The 22477-nt window shown below is 40.6% G+C and overlaps 1 protein-coding gene across 1 annotated transcript in view; it reads left to right on the plus strand.

The window, feature by feature from the left end:
• LOC125484105 (baculoviral IAP repeat-containing protein 6-like) overlaps positions 1 to 22477 on the plus strand; it is a 44901-nt gene that overhangs the window by 13514 nt on the left and 8910 nt on the right. Inside the window, exons 2-4 of the mRNA XM_048601459.1 lie at positions 15629 to 15810; positions 20177 to 20314; positions 20963 to 21156. Of these exons, the coding sequence (XP_048457416.1) occupies positions 15629 to 15810; positions 20177 to 20314; positions 20963 to 21156 (514 nt within the window). The remainder of the gene's footprint in view (positions 1 to 15628; positions 15811 to 20176; positions 20315 to 20962; positions 21157 to 22477) is intronic.

The following is a 22477-nucleotide window of genomic DNA, read 5'->3' on the forward strand; positions in this document are numbered from 1 at the left end:
GCCTGCACGTCCCTGGACACTGCAGTGATTTTGTATGGCCAATCCACCTAACCTGCACATTTTTGGACAGTGGAAGAAAATCACAGCATCTGGTGGAAACACATTTAGGCAGGGGGAGAGCATACAAACTTCACATGGACAGTCACCCAAGGCTGGAATCAAACTCAGGTGTTTGGCGCTGTGAGGCAGCAGTGCTGATCACCAAAACACAAACACTCAATGCTGCCGATTTGGTTTCAACAATAAAATGGACATATTGCTCAAAAGTAATGGAAATATAATAGAATAAACCAGTTATAACATGTTTAAATATTTTGAAAGACAAGGTTAAAAAAATCCCATTAATCATAACAGTATCTCATTATAGTACTCAAACACCAGAGAATTCTCTTCTGTACCCCCCAAAGGGATGACTTTGCAGCTTCAGTTCCCAGTCATGAGAATCTGATCTCCTCTTTAATTCATCATAAAAATGAGCTCAGACTTTTCAGCTTCAGAGTTTTAACCAAATATTTTTGGTCTGGAGCTTTAAAGTTGAACTCCTTGCACTGAGGTAATCTATTTCCTATCAGTTTTAAACTATCTCCCTTTTTTGGGATCAACTGTTTTCCAAATCCAGCTCCCGCCAAGACTGCGGCCAAGCTACTCCAAACTGAAACTCAAATGCTTTTTTCAAAACTTGTGTTTCCCCAAGCTCAAACAAAAACTTACTCCTGAATCTTTTATTTGAAAACCTAATGCCCTAAACTGTTAACTTCAGATGGTAAACACTCCCAATGTAAAGAAAACCCCATCACACTCATAGAAATTATGTATTACTGTGTTTTAAAATAAATCACAATGGCTACAGAGATATTTTCAAGTCCGTCATTGAACCGCTTCAGAGACAGAGCCCAAACCTGGATGCCACTAGCTTAAACCTTTGCTAAATGACATTAAAATATATGTATATCTTGTACCTTATGTTGCAGTAGGTTTGATAATGATGTCAAGCTTGGACTTAGGAAGAGAGTGCTGCCAGCAGTTATCAATGGAAAAATAGAGTAAGGAGCTTGAGGGAGAGTTTGTGGTAGAATATGATTTCTGAAACTGGAGTTAAGGGTCAGCAGTTTTAGAAGATGAAGATGGCAAAAGAAGATTCAGCATCCTTATTTGGCTTGAAATTTATTGAGATGGGAATAGAAGATCATGAAGGTGTGGCCTTTACTGAGGATTGACGGTTTAGGATCAGAGAAGATAAAATCTGAAGGAATGGTGAAAATATGAAGAGATGAATTTCGGTGGAGATTAGACCAGAAAATGAAAGAGTTCCCTGGAGTGGCATTGAGGTATGAGCATCATTGAAACTTGCGGCCTTTTCATTTGGTGGGAAAGAAAGTGTATTTGTTCATGTGCCCAGAAAAGGTGAAGGGTGTAATGGAATGGAGGATGATGATAGCTCTGAACTAAATTGATCCTGCTGCTAAAAGGAAAGGTGGAGAGTATGCATGTGGTACTGCATGACCAAAAAGATGAATTCCTCGAAGCATTGAGAGGCTCTAGTTGGAGTAATGCAGAATATAGATATTGCTGATTTTGGATCTGAAACACATGGTGGAATTTAAACTGGAACCTGTGTGGAACAAGTCGGAGATAACAAAGTGTGAAGCTGGAGGAACACAGCAAGCCAGGCAGCATCAGAGGAACAGGAAAGCTGACGTTTCGGATCAGGACCCTTCTTCAGAAATAAATGGAGACAGGAGAGGTGGGGCTGGGGAAGGTAGGTGGGATAGTGATAGGTGAGTGAAGTGGGAGTGGTGTAGAGATGAGAGGGAAGATTGACAGATTGTGTCAGGTCAAGGAGGCGGGGATGAGAGGGAGGGTTGGTCATGGGATGAGGCCGGGTGGGGAGATTTTGAAACTGGTAAAATCCACATTTAGGCCATCGGGCTGTGGGCTCCCGAGGTGGAATATGAGGTGCTGCTCCTCCAGTTTGCGGGTGGGTGTCATTGTGACACTAGAGGAGGCCCAGGATGGACATGTCACCCAGGGTGTGGGGGGGGGGGAGTTAAAATATTTCGCACCCGGTGGTGTTTGTCGCGTACAGAGTGCAGATGCTCTACAAAACAGTCTCCAAGTCTCCGCCGGGTCTCACCAATGTAGTGGAGGCCACATTGGGTACAGCGGATGCAGTAGACCAAGTTGATGGATGTAAAGGTGAACCCATATCTAGTGCTGAAGGTTTGTTTTTTGTTTTGAATGGAGGTGAGGGGGGAAGTGTAGGGGCAAGTGTAGCACTTCCTGTAGTTGCAGGAAAAGGTGGTGGGGTTAGTGAGGAGTGTGGAGTGGACGAGGGAGTTGTGGAGAGAGCGGTCCCTATAAAAAGTCAGAGTTGGAGTCCGTTTTTAAGGAATGTGGAAATGATTTAACCCAGAACTAACAGGGTAAAAAAAAATACAGGCAGAAGTCACATTGAAGAGAAGAACATAAGCTGGGCATTCCTAGATTAAAAAATAATGTGATTTGAACAAAATACATACAGCATCAGCAAATACTTGAAGTAGGCAACAAGTAGGCAGAATCTTGGGAAATGTGAAAGTGTAGTTAATTAAGCTTTTTGGCTTATTGAAAGTGACTGAATTTCTAAAATTTTTTTAAACAGTGAATGAATATTCAGTGATACAGTTCTTCCAATGACCTGACCCTAGTTGTTTTTCCAAATCCCAGTTATTTATATAAAATATCTCTTGGAGTAATTTGTACCCCAAGATAGAAGTTATATTTATGCTCTTTTGCTGGAAGGTTCTGCAAATTTTAAGCTCCTTTGTGATCAATTTAAAATAGGTTTTGCATTGTGCTGTTCAATGGTATAGTATTTGAATTGGGTAAATGCTTAGAATTACTTTTCTGAAGAAGGGTCACTGGACATGAAACGTTAACTCTGATTTTTTTCTTCACAGATGCTACCAGACCTGCTGAGCTTTTCCAGCAACTTCTGTTTTTGCTTTTGTTTAGTTCAAAAGCAGTACAATACCTGAAGATATTCTGGTTGTTTGCGCAGTACACATCCCAGTAAATCACAAGTGAGCCACGTTGCTGAGCCTGACTGATGACGTTAAGTTGGTTCTGAGCGTAATTCTTAGTACACTCAGAATTGTTTATCATGTACTATTCAATTGTAAAATCATACTTTATGCAACACATCATGTTTCAGCCCACATTTAAATTCATTTTTTAATTGAAACAGTTTAATCAGCTACCTTTTCTCGACATGTTAGTTGAGAAATCTAAAAACGTGTGCCACTCCAATTGTCTATCGCAGACTTACCATCATTGTTAATATATGCATTGAGATTCCTACAGCTGTATGTGATATACTATTGGCCTTAATAGCAAACTGTAAGTAGGGTTTGAACTGTTTAGTCTTGTGTCAGCTTGGCGCAAACGAAGGATATCTAGGTTGTCATCTCGGATAATGACATCCCTGATCAGACCATTGCTTATGTTATTTGTAGCTCTGGCACAAGAATAGGCTTAATGCTGCCACCTTTGCACCTGAAGAATACTCATTTTACAAAACATCCTGAGACAGCATCTTTCAAATCCATGACCACTTCCATCAAGAAGGGCAAGGGCAACAGATACCTAGGAAGGCCATGACCTGCAAGCCACTCACCATCCTGATTTGGAAATGTATATCTTTGTTTCTTCACTCTTGCTGGGTCAAAATCCTGGAGTTCCCTTCCTAAGGGCTTTGTGGATCAACCTAGAGCCCATGGACTGCAGCGGTTCAAGAAAGAAACTCACCACCATCTTCTCAAGGGCAACTAAGGGTGGGCAATAAATGCTGGTCAGCCAGAAATGCCCATGTCTTGAGTGAAAAAAAGTTGACCTCTCATTACTCTGGAAGGATGAAGTATCACTCAAGTTTGACCAGCAGGTGAAGCTGTCTGTTTCATGCTGCCACGACACAAAATGAACACAAATGGTATTTTACACAATTAGAATTAGGTTTTTATTGTCACGTGTACTCGAGTACAGTGAAAAGTTTACAATGTAGCCTCTAATTTGCCATCTTAGGTACGAAGTACCAGGGTACAAATCTTAGTTACGAAATGAGGAACAAAGAAGAAAAGAAGTTGCATTACCTTACAGTGATCCATAATACAAGTCAGAAATAAGACCTATTTAAAAGGTAAACATTACAGTCAGATAAACATTATGTTGCAGTCGATCAGCACAGGGGCTTCCACATGTCTGACTAGCCTTGTAAGCTGCTGATTGCCTGTGCTGGACCCCAGTCCAACAACTGTCCCCACTCTGCTCCATGCCTCCAGCTCTTTCCAGTCCAGCTCTCCGCCACTTTGCTGCGTGCCTCCAGCCTGCGCTGCACCATGCCTGTAGCCCACAACAGGAGTCCGTGGTTAAGTCAAAAAGATGTCTGCTCACCTCACAAGTGAAAAATGTGGTATATGACGTTTACTGTTGGCTCAGTGCCAGGTATGTAAGCCATAAGTATCAAACAGCATGTCCCTTGGCAGAATACTTCCCTTGGCAGAGTCTAAGCATGGCAAAGTAAATATAATGTCTTGCATTAGTTGTGATCCCATGATTGGCCAGCACTTGCTTAATCAATATGATTAAATATAAAAATTGGCAAGTAGTGTTACAGCTGTATAGAACTTTAGTTAGGCCACATTTGGAATATTGTGTACAGTTCTGGTCACCATACTACTAGAAGGATGTAGACTTTGGAGAGGGTACAGAAAAGGTTTACTAGGATGTTGCCTTGTCTGGAGGGTATTAACTATGAGGAGAGATTGGAAAAACTTATTGTATTTTCACTTGACCATTGGAGGCTGAGGCATGACCTGATAATTTTGTAAACTACTAGCAGAGGCATAGGTAGTCTTTTTCCCAGGGTCCAAATGTCAATTACTAGGAGAGATAGGCTTAAGGTAAAAAGGGAAGAGTATAACAGAGATGAGGCAAGGTCTTTACAGAGGGTGGTAAGTGCCTGGAATGTGCTACCAGAGGAGGTGGTAGAAGCAGATAAATGGCAAAGTCTGAGGCATCTTGACATACATAAATAAGCAGGGTTTACAGGGACGTGAACCACATAGAGGCAAAAGACTTTTCTAGTTTAGGAAGGCGTCATGGGTCAGCACAGGGTTGGTGGGCTAAAGTACCAGTTCCTGTGCTGTTCGTCATACCAACAAAGAACTTGAGATTGGCTCATTTGTGTTGGTTAGGTCTACATGTATTCATTAGCAGGGACTAGTTCTCTGCATGGAAAAGGAACATGTCCTAGTTGTACACTGTTTTTGAATTGAAGAAAATCATGGAGAAGTGTTTCCTTGTTTCATTCTCCGTGATAGCCTGGCCAATCAGACCCAGCTTGCATGAAATATTAATTGATGCTCCTGTCACAGATAAGAGGGAGAGGTGAGCTGAATTATTCTTACTATTCTCCTTTTTTCTCTGATCTAGAGGTGATTATTAGTTTCTTTATTTACTTTTCCCTTTTTGAAAAAAGACAAAATGATGTGTTTTCCCAGACCTTGTTTGTGAAACTCATCTTAAAATGACACACTGCAATTCTTTAGGGTTAAAACAAAGTAGAGTTTATTACTGCCTTCAAAACCCAATGGAAACACACACTTCCATTCAAGATAGAGAAGGAAAAGGAAACGAGTTACAAATTACTTAAAATCAAAGTTAATGGAATGTATTCACCTGAATTAGGGAGTCGAGTGAGTCAATATTTAGTTGGCTGTGTGCAGAAGACTATTCCACAGATGTGGTCGAATTGTTGGTGAATGTATAGTAGTTGTAAGCTGGAAATTTGTTTACATTGCAAGCAAAGCATTGGTTTTTTTTCTCCAGAAATCAGACTTTTGAGAGAGATTAAGATCAGAGGCAGGCATTTTGCTAAGCCTACAGTTAGCTGCCTGCTCTTCTGTTACAAGCAGAAGACCAACAAAAGTAAAAGCTACATAATTGCAGCTATGAGAAGAAGCATGGTCAACACAAGATGGAGGGTGTTGTACATATAGCGCATGCTGTGTATGAAACAAGGTAAATGAGTTTATAGCACAGATTGTAGATTAGTCTTTTTTTTTTTGGTAACATTCTTTCAGGAATAAACATTGGTTTGGGCTGCAGGAGAAATTGTTGTATTTTTCTTAAATAATGTTATTGTATCTTGTCCATCTACCTAAAAAAGGCCAGTTGGGTTTTGTCTTAACATTGAATCCAATTTTCCCTGGCAGCATGTTCCAGACACCTACCACCTTCTGTGTTTTTAGAAAACAAAACTTCACACATCTCGTTTAAATTCCCCCGCCCCACCCCAAACATAAATCTGTAGCCCCTAGAATTTGATTTTATCCTGGGGGATTAAGAGTCCGATTATTCACCCTATCCATGCCTCAAGCATGCCCTCCAGCACTGGTTCAGTGACGACTGCAGATTTTCTAGCTTAATGGTAATGTTAGTCAGGTATTTCACAGGCCATGATCTTATGGATTGTGGTTGAATACAGTTCTGCTGAAAATTGTCCACAGTGCGTCCATGATGCCCAGTTTTGAGTTGCTAGATCAGTTCAATGTCTGTCCCATTTCATAGTCGTAGCGCCGCATGACATCTGACAGATTGGTAAAGATGGGGTCAAGACGTTTTTCCCTCTTGCTGGTTATCCGTTACCTGCTGCTAATAGCTTTGCTGGCTGAGCTCTCGTGATACTACTGAGCTACTCTTGCTGATGGACATTTAAGTCTCCTACTGTCAGTGCCCTTGCCACCCTCGGTGTTTTCTCACAGCCAAGGGTGGTCATTAAGTGGTAATCAGCACAAGGTTTCTTGGGCCATAGTTGATGTGATACGTTGAGAGTTTATGGGGTCCGGAGTCAATGTTAAGTACTCCGTTATGACGACATATCACTGCACTACCAGTATCAGTGCATCTGTCTTGCTGGTGGAACAGCGATGCTGATGGTGATGTCCGGAACATTGTAAGGTATGATTCTGAGAATATGTGTATTGACTAGTTTGTGGGACAAACTCCCAATTTTGGCACTAGTTTTTAATTCTGAATTTGATTGAATTTAAGTATCACCATTTACCATAGTGAGCTTCAACCACCCCTCCTATGTCATTTGCCTGGGGTTTTGGATCAGTAATACAGTAAGCCACCACCTCCCCTCAGCCCTAATTCTTTAAGCTTTTCAATGTTAGAATATATTGTGGAAATGCCCTTTTGAATTGTTGGAACAAATTACTGCAGATGCTGGAATCTGCTGAAAACCACAAATGCTGGAGATCACAGCGGGTCAGACAGCATCCATGGAGAGAGCAAGCTACTGTTTTGAGTCTAGATGATTCTTCATCAGAGGTGAAGTGAAGTGTGGAGGCGACAATATTTATGTTGAGGGGTGTAGTGGGTGCAGGGTGGTGATGGAGAAAAGATGTTGATAGTTCAGATTAAATGATTAGGAATGTGAGAATGGCAGAACAATGGTGTGTTCCCTGCCATACTCGAAAGGACAGACAGTCCCCACTGGGATTGGGGGGGTGCGGGTGCGGGTGCAGGGGAGGGACTTTGAATTGTTTGTTGATGTGCATTGCAGCCGAAACACAGGATAGCAACAACAAGTCCTTGTTTACAATTATGCCCGTTTAGACTGCACTTTTTATAGCAGAAGAAAAACAGGCTACTTTTAAGTTTAACCTATGGCAGTGCTCGCAGACAACAAAGCACAGTGAAAATATTTTGTCAAATAATATATAGTTTAGAAAGACATCCTTTGGTGATTTTGTTTACTTTCCATTTTTGCCTTTATATTTGTGTGATTGAAACTGCTGCAAAAGGAAAAGAAGAGGTGGGTAAGTCTAAGTCTGTATAATGGCGCAGGGAAATGTATTCTGGATGACTGTACTTTGAAACTGAGACATTTCTAATTATATTTTTCATTCTGGGTCGGGGATTACAAATCCTAAATCACCTCTATCGTCTAAAAGGAAGAAAGGAAACAGGTACATGAGTACCAGCTATAGTTTTGCCTCCAAGGCATCCATCATCCTGGCTTAGGACTATATTGCCACTCATTAGTAGTTAGGTCGAAATGCTGGAACTCCCTAGCTTAACAGTGCTTTAGCTGTACTTGCATCTCACAGGTAACTACCATCTTTACCTGATCTGATCTACATGTGACTCGAGACCCACAGAAATGCAATAGACTCCTAACTGCCCGACGAGTAATTAAGGATGGGCAATAGTTGCTGGCTTTCTAATAATGTTCACACCTGATGAACAAATTTTTAGGTAAGTAAATTTCAAGGGCTGTATGTATGGTAAATAGGAACAAGAGTCGGAATGGAGCATTTCCAAGGTCAAGGATGAAACGCCAGATGCAGACTAATCTGTTTTTCCATGTCTTAAGATGCACTAGAGTGGTATTCTATTTTGTATTATCATACTGTGGCCTTCATCCTGAGATTATTAGTTTGTCTTAAGTTTAGTGCTGTATTCGTTTGCACGACAGCTGGTTTTGGGGTCACCAAAACTTGCTTCACGTGGGCTTTTACAGTCTTAAATCAAGAATGTAAAGTTTAACTGCATGATGTAGATTGCATTTGAACCTAGCTTCCAGGCCAGTGTGTCCCAAGTCATTACCCAGTTCCATTGTTCTCGCTTTTTTTAAGAAGGACCAATGGACAGAGTGGATAGGTAATGACATCTGTATATCAATACAGTAATTGCTTTCTGGAATTGTGGCATTTGTTTTGTGAAATATTTTAGGTGGAATGTGATTTGGTTATGTACCAATAAATGTGAAGTATGATTTATTGCACTGAGGAGAGGTGACTGGTTTGACAGGATCTACTTATGTTAGAAAGATGTATGTAAACAAAAGACTTGTTGTTTGGAAGGGGGAGACACGGTAGTACACAAGAGGAAGCAAAAATTGGGCCAGAACAGATTCTGTTTTTCCTGAAGTAATCAGTTTATACTTGTTAGAATAATTGTTTGTTCACGGAGGTTGGGGGAGAGGAATAAGAGTTGGGAGCTCTTAATCAGCAAAAATTATCTGCCTCTTAAAAAAGGTGCTGTGACTGCAGTGCACAAAGCATGTCAGCCAACATGATTGTCATCAGTCAAATGCTGTCACAGAAATGCTACTCGTCATTATCAAGAGTATGAGTGTCTTTTTTGATTTTAAAAGAAAGGGTGTGACTGAAGTAAATAACAGCATGATCGTTCCCTATTCCTGATTAGCTTGCCCAGTGGAACTGTATGGTGCAAGTTTCAGTTTCACATTGAATGTCCCAGTTCCATAGCCATGTGATTTTATGCATTGGACTTTGGAAAGAATACATACATAAGCTATCAATAGTTGCATCTTTACGAATCAGTGAGACTTTCAGTTGGACTGTGTTGATGGTGATCTGGTGAATTCTGAAAGTCATTGATCGGCTTGATTGTATACCAACCTTCTTGTTTAATAGTATTTTATAATTGGAGAACATTTTAATGGTTGTGCTAATTCACAGAAGAGTAATTGAAAGTGAAATCTGCATTTTCCAAGAAATCTGTTTTGATAAAATTAACAGCAACTTGAATGAGCCATGCTGCTTGTTTTGCCAAATAGTCAGATCACAGCTGATGTTTACTTTGGAGGATGGTATTCTGTAACATGTGCTTCTTAAGTCTTTCCAACCGTGACCAGCACAAGTCAGGATGAAATATTCTGCAATTGCCTGCGCGATTCTGTATCTCCAGCAGCACTCAAGGTACTCCATACTATAAGACAAAATGGCCCATTCACCATTGTTAATGTTTTAATTCAGTGTAGTGTGACTACAGTGTATAACATTTGCAAGATATACTGCATCTTCCAAACCTGCAGCCTTAATCACCCTGAAGGATATGGGCAGCAGGTGCATGGGAATACCACCACTGCAAGGATTGTGTCATCCTGACTTCCAAATATGACTGTGTTCCATCTTTTGATTGGTTCAAAGCCTGGAACCCCCTGCCAATCAGCACTGTTGGAGTATCTTCACAGACTAATGGTTCAAAATGGCAGTTCATCACCATCCTGTCAAGGGATAATGGAGAGGAACAGTAAATGCTGGCTTACGGGCACCCACATGATGTGAATGAACAAAAAAACTTCATTTGCTGATAGATACTTCATATCCAATGAAAACTCTAGTAACAGCCATCTATTCATTGAAATAAGCAAAATACTGTGGATGCCAGAAATCTCAAATAAAAACTGAAAATGCTCAGACCACTTTGATCAGGCATCACCTGTGAATAGTGAAGCGGAGTTAATGTTAATGAAGAACCTCTGAAAGATCATTGATCTGAAACTCGAACATCAAGGTATATGTTCTTTGGGTGAAATGAAATTTTCAAGCCCGTACTTACAACCTTTTGAGGCAGAGATTTACAGATTTCAGCTAACTAATTTGGATAATGTTTTCCAATTGACGCCTGTACAACCCATGAACTCTTAACTGTGCGATTATGCCCAGTATTCCCTGTAACAAAAATAGTAGATAAACTATCCTCCCTTTTAGAATTTTGAAGAGCTTGAATTTAGGTCACTTATCAATCTTCTCAATGCACCGGAATACGAATTAATTTTATGCTATTGTTTCTCGTGAGTCAGTCCTTGAATTTGACAATATTCTGGTAAATCCATACTGTTGTCTTCTCCAAGGTTAGTATATTTTCTGTGAGGTTCAGTGCCCCAACACAGAATGCAGATTTCCAGATGGGTCTGACTTCTCAACCAGTGAATGTTTATACTTTTACATCTGTCATCCTCAAAGCTTTTTTCCCTTGTAGCTACCAATCCTGACAAGCTACTTGCATGTATATTTTTCTGGCTCCCCAATATGGAGTGAATGTAGTTATGATCTAGTACAGTAAACCTCTGCCTGTTCCCATTTTTGACTGCCCACGTAATTGAAAAGAAGAACTCCGTGGAAGTGTGCACTGGTGCAGAATTGAGTTAATGCAGCTTTTGAGAGAAGTTAACATCCAAATTAGTCCATTCACACAGTGAAAACAAATAGCATATGCAGCTTGATATAGAATGGTCTAAAGATTGAATCTGCTTTATGTTTGCCTGATCAGCCAGCTAGTCAAGTGATAAATTCAGTATAACTGTATGCATATCTCTGTATTTGGTCGGTTTAAATATAACATTTATTCTTCATTTTGAGGGTAAAAATTTTGACTTTGGTCATGTAGACAACAACATGTTTGGAGGAATGTTTGACCTTGTTATTTTGCTTTTGTTTTGTTCCTGCCGTCACATGGATGGATCGGTCAGGTGCGTTAATTGGTGAAAGTGTTCTGAACCATTGTTTGGCAAGCCTTGCTTTCTTGAAGGAGCTGTATTGGAGCAAAGATAAAAAGCTTTGTTTTTGAGATGTAGCACTTGTTTTGAGGTGAGCTTTGCAGTGCTTTTCTGGGATTGCAAAGCATGAATGTTTGAGACTGGACTGAAGTGAAGAGTGTTCAAAGTGCCAAATGGACAATGCCTCTCTGCCTTCTGAAATTCTCATAGTTATGAAGGTCACCATTAAGTTAAATTTGTTTACTTCATGTGACATTAAGAAGTGGCCAAGTGAATTGGACATGGCCACGATTATTAGACCTGACAACATCAGCACTGTGGTGTAGAAACCTGTCATCCTACTTGGCTAATTGTTCCAGTAAAACTGAGACTGATATCTACTCAAATGTGTATGCTGTATCGTGGGTTCATCATCAACAATAAATGTTTTTTTCTATTCGTTTGTGGAATGTGGGTGTCGCTGGCCGGCCAGCATTTCTTGCTCATCCCTAGTTGCCCTTGAGAAGGTGGTGGTGGTGAGCTGCCTTCTTGAACCGCTGCAGTCCTCCTACTGTGAGTTGACCCACAATGCTATCAGGGAGGGAATTCCAGGATTTTGACCCAGCGACAATAAAGGAACGATGATATATTTCCAAGTCAGGATGGTGAGTGACTTGGAGAGGAACTTGAAGGTGGTGGTGTTCCCAAATATCTGCTGCCCTTGTCCTTCTAGATGGAAGTGGTTGTGGGTTTGAAAGGTGCTGTCTGAAGATCTTTGGTGAATTTCTGCAGTGCATCTTGTAGACAGTACACACTGCTGCTACTGAGCATCAGTGATGGAGGGAGTGAATGCTTGTGGATGTGGTGCCAATCAAGTGGGCTGTTTTGTCTTGGATGGTGTCAAGCTTCTTGAGTGTTGTTGGGGTTGCACCCATCCAGGCAAGTAGGGAGTATTCCATCACACTCCTGACTTGTGCCTTGTAGATGGTGGACAGGCTTTGAGGAGTCAGGAGGTGAGTTACTCGCTGCAGTATTCCTAGTTTCTAGCCTGCTCTTGTAGCCACTCTGTTAATGTGGTGAGTCCAGTTGAATTTCTTGTCAGTGGTAACCCCCAGGATGTTGATAGTGGGGGATTCAGTGATGGTAACACCATTGAATGTCAAGGGGCGGTGGTTAGATTGTCTCTGGTGATGGTCATAGCCTGGCATTTGTGTGGCACGAATGTCACTTGCCACTTGTCGGCCCAAGCCTGGATATTGTCCAGATCTTGTTGCATGTGAACATGGACATCTTCAGTATCTGAGGAGTCACGAATGGTGCTGAACATTGTGCAATCATCGGCGAATATCCCCACTTCTAACCTTATGATGAAGCAGCTGAAGATGGTTGGGCCTAGGACACTATCCTGAGGAAATCCTGCAGAGATGTCCTGGAGCTGAGATGATTGACCTCCCACAACCACGATCATCTTCCTATGTGTCAGGTATGACTCCAACCACCGGAGCCTTTGCCCCCTGATACATGTTGATTCCAGTTTTGCTAGGGCTCCTTGATGCCACACTCGATCGAATGCAGCCTTGATATCAAGGGCTGTCACTCTCACCTCATCTCTGGAATTCAGCTCTTTTGTCTCTGTTTGAACCATGAGATCAGGAGCTGAGTGGCCCTAGTGGAACCCAAACTGGGCATCACTGAGCAGGTGCTGCTTGATAGCATTATTGATGACACCTTCCATCGCTTTACTGATGATTGAGAGTAGACTGGGGCGGTAATTGGTTGGGTTGGATTTGTCCTGCTTTTTGTGTACAGGACATAGTTGGGCAATTTTCACTTTGTTGGGTAGATACCAGTGTTGTAACTGTACTGGAACAGCTTGGCTAGGGGAGCAGCAAGTTCTGGAGCACAAATCTTCAGTACTATTGCTGGAATGTTGTCAGGGCTGGTAACCTTTGCAGTATCCAGTGTTGCCATCCGTTTCTTGATATCACGTGGAGTGAATCGAATTGACTGAAGCCTTGTGTCTGTAATGCTGGGGACCACTGAAGGAGGCCGAGATGGATCATCCACTCGGCACTTCTGGCAGAAGATCGCTGCGAATGCTTTAGCCTTATCTTTTGCACTGATGTGCTGGCTCTTCCATCATTGAGGATGGGGATATTTGTGGAGCCTCCTCCTTTGGTGAGCTGTTTAATTATCCACCACCATTCACGACTGGATATGGCAGGACTGCAGAGCTTAGATCTGATCCGTTGGTTGTGGGATCGCTTAGCTCTGTCTATCACTTGCTGCTTTCGCTGTTTGGTGTGCAAGTAGTCCTGTTTGGTGGCTTCACCAGGTTGATACCTCATCTTCAGTTTTATGCCTGGTGCTGCTCCTGGCATGCTCTCCTGCACTCTAGTTCAATAAAGAGTTGATCCCCTGGCTTGATGATGATGGTTGAGTGGGGGATATGCTGGGCCTTGAGGTTACAGATTGTGCTGGAGTACAATTCTGCTGCTGTTGATGGCCCACAGTGCCTCATGGATGCCCAGTCTTGAGTTGCTAGATCTGTTCGAAGTCTGTCCCATTTAGCACGGTGATAGTGCCACACAACACGATGGAGGTTGTTCTCAATGTGAAGGCGGGACTTCATCTCCACAAGGACTGTGCGATGGTCACTCTTACCGATACTGTCATGTACAGATGCAACTGCAGCTGGCAGTTTGGTAAGGATGAGGTCAAGTATGTTTTTCCCTCTTGTTCGTTCCCTCACCACCTGCCGCAGACCCAGTCTAGCAGCTATGTCCTTTAGGACCCGACCAGCTCAATCAGTAGTACTGCTGCTGAGCCACTCTTGGTGGTGGACATTGAAATCCCCCACCCAGAGTACATTTTGTGCCCTTGCCATCTTCAGTGCTTCCTCCTAAGTGTTGCTCAACATTGAGGATACTGATTCATCAGCTGAGGGAGGATGGTACATGGTAATCAGCAGGAGTTTTCCTTGGCCATGTTTAACTTGAAGCCATGAGACTTCATGGGATCTGGAGTCAATGTTGAGGACTCCTAGAGCAACACCTTCCCGATTGTATACTGCTGTGCCACCTCCTCTGCTGTATCTGTCCTGCTGGTGAGATAGGACATATCCAGGGATGGTGATGATGGTGGTGTCTGGGATATTGTTTGTAAGGTATGATTCTGTGAGTATCACCATGTCAGGTTGTTGCTTGACTAGTCTGTGAGACAGCTCTCCCAATTTTGGCACTAACCCCCAGATGTTAGTGAGGAGAACTTTGCATGGTCGACAGGGCTGTTTCTGCCGTTGTCTTTTCCGTGCCTAGGTCGATGCCAGGTGATCCATCCAGTTTGATTTCTTTGAGTCTTTGTAGCGATTGGTACAACTGAGTGGCTTGCTAGGCCATTTCAGAGGGCAGTTGAGAGTCAATGACATTGCTGTGGGTCTTAAGTCACATGTAGGCCAGACCAGGTGATGGTGGCTGTTTTCCTCCCCTGAAGGACATTAGCGAACCAGATGGGTTTTTTCCGACAATTAGCAATGATTTCAGACTCCTTTCTGGAATTCCAGTTCCACTATCTGCTGTGGTGGGATTTGAACCTGGGTCCCCAGAACATCAGCTGGGTTTCTCGATTAATAGTCTAGTGATAATACCACTAGGCAATCGCCTACTGGACATGCCATCATTGCTCGCATCTTCTCCTTTACCAAAAACTTGTGAATTCCACAGTAAGTCACTTCTGTCTTACTCTGCCTCTTTTTGTTTTATTGTAATTGAGAGACCCCTTTCTTTACAAATCTTGTCAACTTCAAAACATCTTTAGATCCCTAACTGAAAATGCTTCTAGTTTTGCTTTGTGCAAAATAGGTGTTACACTCAGTTAGAGTTTTTGTCAGATTTGTACAAATTAGCTACGCGCAAATGGTTGCTATGTTCAATTGAAAATTGATATTCTGGTGCAAATAGTGCTGTTGTTCAGAAGAGAAGAGCAGAGCAGACTCCAGTTCCATCAGATGAGAAAGTTTTTAGTTTTAGGTTTGTGTCAACTTGATTGATGTTTAATGTCTGAACTGTCTGTCTAAAATATTTCCTCAATTGGAGGATGGCAGTGGTTGGGTTAAGCAGTTACATGGAATGAATGGCCTTTTCATCTGTATTAGTCTTTTAGATCAATCTGAACATTAGTTTGCAGCATCTACTGAACAGAGATCGTGGATTAGTAACTACTAAAATTTTACTGTTATGTTTATCATGAAAATGTCAGTTCATAAAAATTGAATCAGTTTTTTGTCTTTTTTTTCAGCCAAACCAGGAGGTCAGGTGAGGTGTCAGTACTTTCCAGCAGTGGATAAAGTTGTCTTTGTGGATGACTATGCAGTTGGATGTAGAAAAGATTTGAATGGCATCTTGCTGCTTGATACAGCACTACAGACCCCTGTCTCGAAGCAAGATGATGTGGTTCAGCTTGAGTTGCCAGTTACGGAGGTAAGAACATTTCCTGAGCATGGGTGTGATCTTGTTTCCTGGAGATGGATCATGTCAAAGATGTATTTTCTCTTTTTTTTGTTGTCTTTGAAATTCAAATGATTGTGTGTTGTAGTAATTATAACATAAACCTAAGAGTGATGGAGGGTAAATTCTAATTGTGTGGCTGATCAACATTCATGTTTGTATAGGAGTTAGCTAATCAGCCTCACTTTGGGCAGCATAGGGTTCTGGCTCTTGAGCAGTGGTACTCCCCTTACCTCTGGTCAGGAAGTGTAGGTTCAAGTCCTACCTGCTCCAGAGGTGTGTCTTGTCTGAACATGGGAAAATATCTGTTATCTTGCTGATAACCACAGCCTTTCTAGCACTGGTCAACCAGTGTCTGAATGGTCTGGGGGTCTTGTTCTAATAGCTGTGGATTTTCTCATGGTGGGACAGACTTTTCTGCAATGACCTCCTATTCAGCAGTAAGCTGAACTGGGGTTGTTCAAGTGAATCAAAATTAAATAATGGCACATTTGAAATTGTGAAAAAGTTGTAAGTCAGACTCTGGTTTAAAATTAAAAATTCTAAACCCACCAGTGATGGGGGCTGTCTGGGTATTGCAGTATAGACTAAGGATCTGACTATAATTACTTTGCTTATGCTTTTCACCCACAAATTGTAAAGGATTGAATTAGAACCAGTCTGTTTCCTGAGTTGGTCCATTTAAAAGACTACTTTCATTCAAAAATGGTTAAATTAAGATACATCTTCAACCGTAGAGAATTGTGAAAGCCGGGCAGCTAAATTATAGTCTTGTTTTCTGCAAACTTGATCAGATCAAAAAAAGTGATTGCACAAAAATCATGAATAGTTTTCCCTTCTTCCCATCCTACTCTGTAGGAAGATTTCTCAACCTACTGTCATAAAAAGTTTCAGTGAATGAAATGAAACATTCTATTTTACCCTTCGCTTTCACATGTCAGCGATTTGCCACACTTTTGAGTGAGTGATGAATAATCTTAGGTGTAAAGTATCCTCATTCAGATACCAGGAAAAAACCTGGCAGTCATTTTAAAAAGAATTGTCGTTCAGAATTCATAGCTGTAAACTGTCTTTGTCTTTCATTTTTTTGAACTTACAAATCACTTCATTCTCCAAGAAGCATTTCTGGAACTATTACCACATCAAATGTGGATGTGTAGTGGAATTTTCTTTCTCCAACTTTAATTATCTGAATATAGATCAGGATAGTGTTAGTATAAAAGGCAGAGTACTGAGGGAAGTGAGAATGGAAATTAGAGGCGCTGACAATTTTTCAATCTTCCTTACACTTGGAGTGGTGCCAGAGGACTGCAAACAAATTGCAAATGTCATGTCCTTTTTCAAGATATTACAATGAACCCAAGCAACTACAGAACAGTTAGTAAACTTGTGGTGGTGGTGGGGACCCCTCTGGAAACAATAATTCAGGCGAAATTAATAGTCACATGGATAATTACAGGTTAATTAAGGAGAACCAGTAAGGAGGCCATCCTGACCGTGTATGGGTCAGAATTCAGATGAGCATCTCACTTTGTACGATTCTCCTCTGTTTTCCCCCAAACCTTTGGACATTGTTCCTTTCAAATAGCCATCTAATTTCCCTTTGCCTCAATTGAACCTGCCTCCTCAAAACTCCCTGCAGTGCTTTTCAGACCCTAACCATATCCTGTGTGAAGCAAGTTTTCCTCTAATCAATTTTGGTTATTTCCCATTGTATTAAATCTTCCCTTTCTTGTTCATGATATTTTCAGGAGTGCGAATATTTTCTTAATGGAAAGTTATATTTGACTACAGACTAGAATTGTTTGAGGAGATAACAGGGTTGATGAGGGTGATACCATTGGTGTGCATAATACAGTGTCACACTCCAGGTATGTAAGTGAATTAGAGATCACAAAATAAAAGCAATAGTAGTGACATGGACACAAATTCAGTTGAGTGATAGGAAACAGAATAATGTTTAACACATGTTTTTTCAGGCTGGAGAAAAGTCTGTAGTGGAGTTCCCAAAGGGTCAGTGTTGAGACTGCTGCTTTTTCTCACATCATAATGATCTAGACCTTGTTGTACAGAGCACAATTTCAAATTTTGTGAATGGTACAAAACTTGGAGGATTGTGTAAAACTTCAAGAGGTCATTTGTAATTTGATGGAGTGGGCAGATAAGTGGCTGATGTTCAATCTAAAGACATGGGAGGTGATGCATTTTGGTAGGAGAGCCATGGAGAGGCAATATAGAATGAAGGATGCACCTCTAAAGGGAATGGAGGACAGAGGGACCTAGGTGTAAATGTACAGAACTCATTAAAGATGGCAGGTGTGTCAGGTGAGCAGTTAATAAAGTATTCAGTGTCCTAAGAATCTTTATTGAAATATGAATCTTTATTGATAAGGCCAATAGAGCAAGGAAGCACTGGCAATGATTGTGTTCAACTTCTTTAACATGCTAGTCTCAGCTGAAGCATTACTTCCAGTTCTGGGCGCCCACACCTTAGGGTGTGAAGTAATTGGAAAGACTATAGGAGAGATTTTTGAGAATGATTCCAGGGATAATTTCAGTTATGAAGATGGATTGCAGAAGTTGGGGCCACTAGCCTTCAAGGAAGAAAAGGCAGAGGAAATCTTACAGAAGTATTTGAAGCCTTGAGAGAAGGATGGAAATTTTAGTAAATAAGGAGAAAATATTCCCACTCTTAAAAAAAATCAAGAATTTCAGTAATAGATTTCAAGTAACAGTAAAAAAGCCAAAAGTGATACAAGGGAAAACTTATTCATGCAGTGTGTGGGTTGGGTCTGGAATGCACAGCAAGAGAGTCTGGAGGAAGCGGGTTGATCAAGGCTTCCAAAAGGGAATTAGATGGCTATTTGAAATGGAACAATATTCAAGGTTATTGGGGGTAAAGACAGAAGCGTGACACTGAGATGCTGACTCGGCAAGCTGGCCCAAACATAATGGGCTGAACGGCCTCTACCTTCACTGTAACAGTTCTGTAAATTCTGTGAAACTTATCTAAATTATGGGTCTATAGGTCTTAACTTTCACATAGTTTAATTTGGAAGACTAACTGCAAAAGTCAATGTTATGATTATATTCCTATTGTCATTACTTTTCAACAATCCCTTCAATTCCTATGGTAGAAATAAAAACAAAATGCCAGAGAAACTCAGCAGGTTTGGCAGCATTAATGAAGAGAGAAACGAAGTTAACATTTAAATCCAGTATAGCTCTATGAAATCCAATGGTAAACTCTTAATAAAATTGGCAACTGACCCAGGTACTATAGAAGCTTCTCCTTTTGCCTCTGTCTGTGTCTCCACTGCCATGAATGTTAAAGGCTTCTTTTAGAATGCAAAAAAGATGTGGATTCAGAGGAATGACGGTAAGGCAATAATCGTGGAAGGATTCTAAAGGTGCCCTTGAGCACAAGGTTGAAGCGCAAGTGTTTTGTTCAAGTGTCTCACTCCAACATGGCATTATAGCCATAAAATCTCAATCTCAATCTCATCTTTGTGTTCATTGTGTACTTTCTGCCAAGTAATATCATACAATATGTGACAACATGGCACCTGTCTAGTGGATTAAGCATTGTGCGTAGCTTTTTTAAAAAAAATGTGTAAAACTATAGTTTACCATATACTTACAGGGCATGTCATGTATCTTCTTGCACAATGATGTTGATTTTTGATATTTTTGATCTTTGCATTCAAAATTTCAAGGGCATTCTTTTAAAATGCAAATTTTATTGTCAATATTTTCCTATTAAAACCTGAGTGCATATTCTAATACTTAATAACTCCTCCCTGGGCCGAGTATTATCAGTAGAAGAGATGTATTGACATTCAGCCTTTCAAATGCCATTAGGCAATATAATGTTGCACCTCAACACAAATACCATATCTTGCAATAGTTCATTTTAGCAGCACCATCAAATGCTTATTACTTTTTTTAGTACTTTCAACTATTAACAGTTTCAATGCTGTACTGTCAAGTATGTTATCTTGACAGAGGGCATAAAACATCAGTTGACACTGTTCAAAGAACAGAGGCCTTTCCTTGGTCATCTGGTCAATATTTATACTTTAATCAAAGGGACTTTTTGTATAAACCCAACACTCTTTTTTGAATAATTTTCAGATTGCTGCCTGTAATGATTATTACTGCAGAGCATGTCATGGCAATGGTATAAATACAAATGTATGGGTATTTTTAAGCGTTGCAGTATTTATTTCTCCTGTGATCTGTGTAGGTTTTTTTTCTGCAGATCTAGAGTTGAATTTTGCTGACTCTCAGGCTTGTTTTATTATTTGTGTACCGTCTTTTTTTTTTTTTTAACTTACAGGCCCAGCAATTGCTGTCTGCTTGTCTAGAGAAGGTGGAGGTATCATATATAGAAGGGTACGATCAGTTTATCTCACAATTGAAGGATGGGCTGCAAAATACTTCACATGAAACAGCAGCAAATCATAAAGTTGCAAAGGTTTGTGAAAACTACAGTAAATTTCTTCAAAGAATGAAATTATGCCAAATGCTTTGACTTGTAGAAATCCCCTGAGCTGTCCCTTCAAGCAGTTGTTAGAATTTGGTGACAATTGTCAAGGCACTTAAGTTGAAGTTCTGTGATGGAGTAAGTGAAATTTCATGTGTAGTATTACCACTATTTAGGAAGCAGTTGCCTTTTATCATAATAACACTGTCCTTTTGCAGCTGTAGCATCAAGACCGATGGGAGCCATGGTACTATTCAGGCATTTGTAGCCATTACTGTTCCTGCATTACTGTTCCTGTTTTTCTTGTAATGTGCAGTGCTGGAAAGACCACATTTATTTGACATTCTTCATATTTGACATGACAAAGCTGTAATACTGGGTCATCCATAGTGATTCAGTCAATCTTGAAATTGGCTGCTCCTAACTAGTTTTCTCTTATAAACGTAGTTAGCCTGTGACCATCGTCCTCCTGCTGTTCTCCCTATCCCTGAACAACTCCTTGGGTGAGATCAGGTACTATGACAGATAGTGGACTTAGATATCTGCTAATTAATAATTTTCTGTTTTTGCGAAATACTGAGCCATGTTATGAATCTATTTTCCTGGGTTTACAGTAAGATATGTCCTTTTCTTTTACAGTGGGCAACAGTCACTTTTCATCTTCCTCATCATATCCTGAAATCAGTTGCCAGTGCCATTGTAAATGAGTTGAAAAAGACCAATCATAATATTTCTGCCCTGTCCGTAGCCTCATCTGTAATGGATAGGCTATCCTACCTCTTGCCAAGTGCTCGACCTGAACTTGGTGTGGGCCCTGGTCGCTCAGTGGACAGGTACGTGATAATTTTCTGTTCTTAGAATAGAACTAACTTATAATGTTAAATTTCCACTAAGTATGTTGCATTCTTGAATGAATTAATAATGTTGTATTCAATGATGTGCTTTGTTAGCTAAGTACTCAACTATTAAACAATTGAAGTTCATGCTTAGCTCTTAAATAATCTGTGATTACTCTCATAACTTAGAGGAGTGGAGACAAAGATATGACCTACATGTGTGGTTTTAACAAATCAATTATTTTTGTCATTTTGTCACAATGTTCTGTGGTAGATTGACAATTGAAATCATTGCTATTTGCACTTCTTTCTTCAATAAAACAGTGCAACTGGATTTGGGGTTGGCTTCTGGTTTTTTTTATATATATGTATAGCACATTTGGGGATCAGCTTTTGAGTACTTTTATCCCGATGTCAACATAAGATTAATTCAGTGTGGTATGGAAATTGGATTCCAACGTCAATAGAAGGGGAAGCACAGTGGATAAATGCTACCATGTGTTTTTGTTACTTTATCACCTGCATTCTGAATGTAGTGACTAATCTTATCAAGGCATGTTTTTTACTTGTCGGTTAAATACAGGACTGACTTCGACTTTTATCTCAGACACCAAAGGACAGATAAAATGACCGATTCAGATCATGTGCTGAATGCTAATTGCTATATATAAAGCACTGTTATACATGGGTTTTTTGTTTTTATTATTCATGCAGTGACTAGTGCTTGGCAAGAATTTTTATTGAGAATGAAATTCATGTATGTTAGTTCATTTTGTTTGCTAGCTTTGGAAGCTGAAAGAGGTTTTTTGGTTTTTCCCATTCAGCTTCCTTTCCTGTTTTACTTTTGGCCTTGTCCAAAAAAGAAGCTGGCACAATCACAACTACCATTGTTCCATTATTTATTACAATGTGTCCTCATTTAAAGTAGACTATTTAACATGACTTCGCTTTAACATCACTAAGTTAATGCAGCCTGTGATCATATTGAACGTCACTAAGTACATAATAACCCATTAGGTGCTTACCCCTGCTCCCCAACATCCATGCTATGGCCTTTCCAATTCCTGGTCTCTCTTATCATTCCTAACCTCTGAATTGCCAACCCCATCTCCTCACTGACCCACATGCTGCTTCCCTCTTGTGGATTTGTGTTTCTGTTCAAGACCCAGATTTGGTCTGATGTTGTGGGACTGCAGGCCCTGATTATTAGTAGTGCTAGCGCTTTTACTATTTCTGGAATATTTTAAATGACTTTGGAAGCTGCACCTGTCTTGCTGCTCTTCTCCCAGGCCTTCACTCGTAGATTCAGGTGGGGGAA

The sequence above is a fragment of the Rhincodon typus genome, chromosome 9 (genome assembly GCF_021869965.1).
Source record: "Rhincodon typus isolate 14 chromosome 9, sRhiTyp1.1, whole genome shotgun sequence".
NCBI lineage: Eukaryota > Metazoa > Chordata > Chondrichthyes > Orectolobiformes > Rhincodontidae > Rhincodon > Rhincodon typus.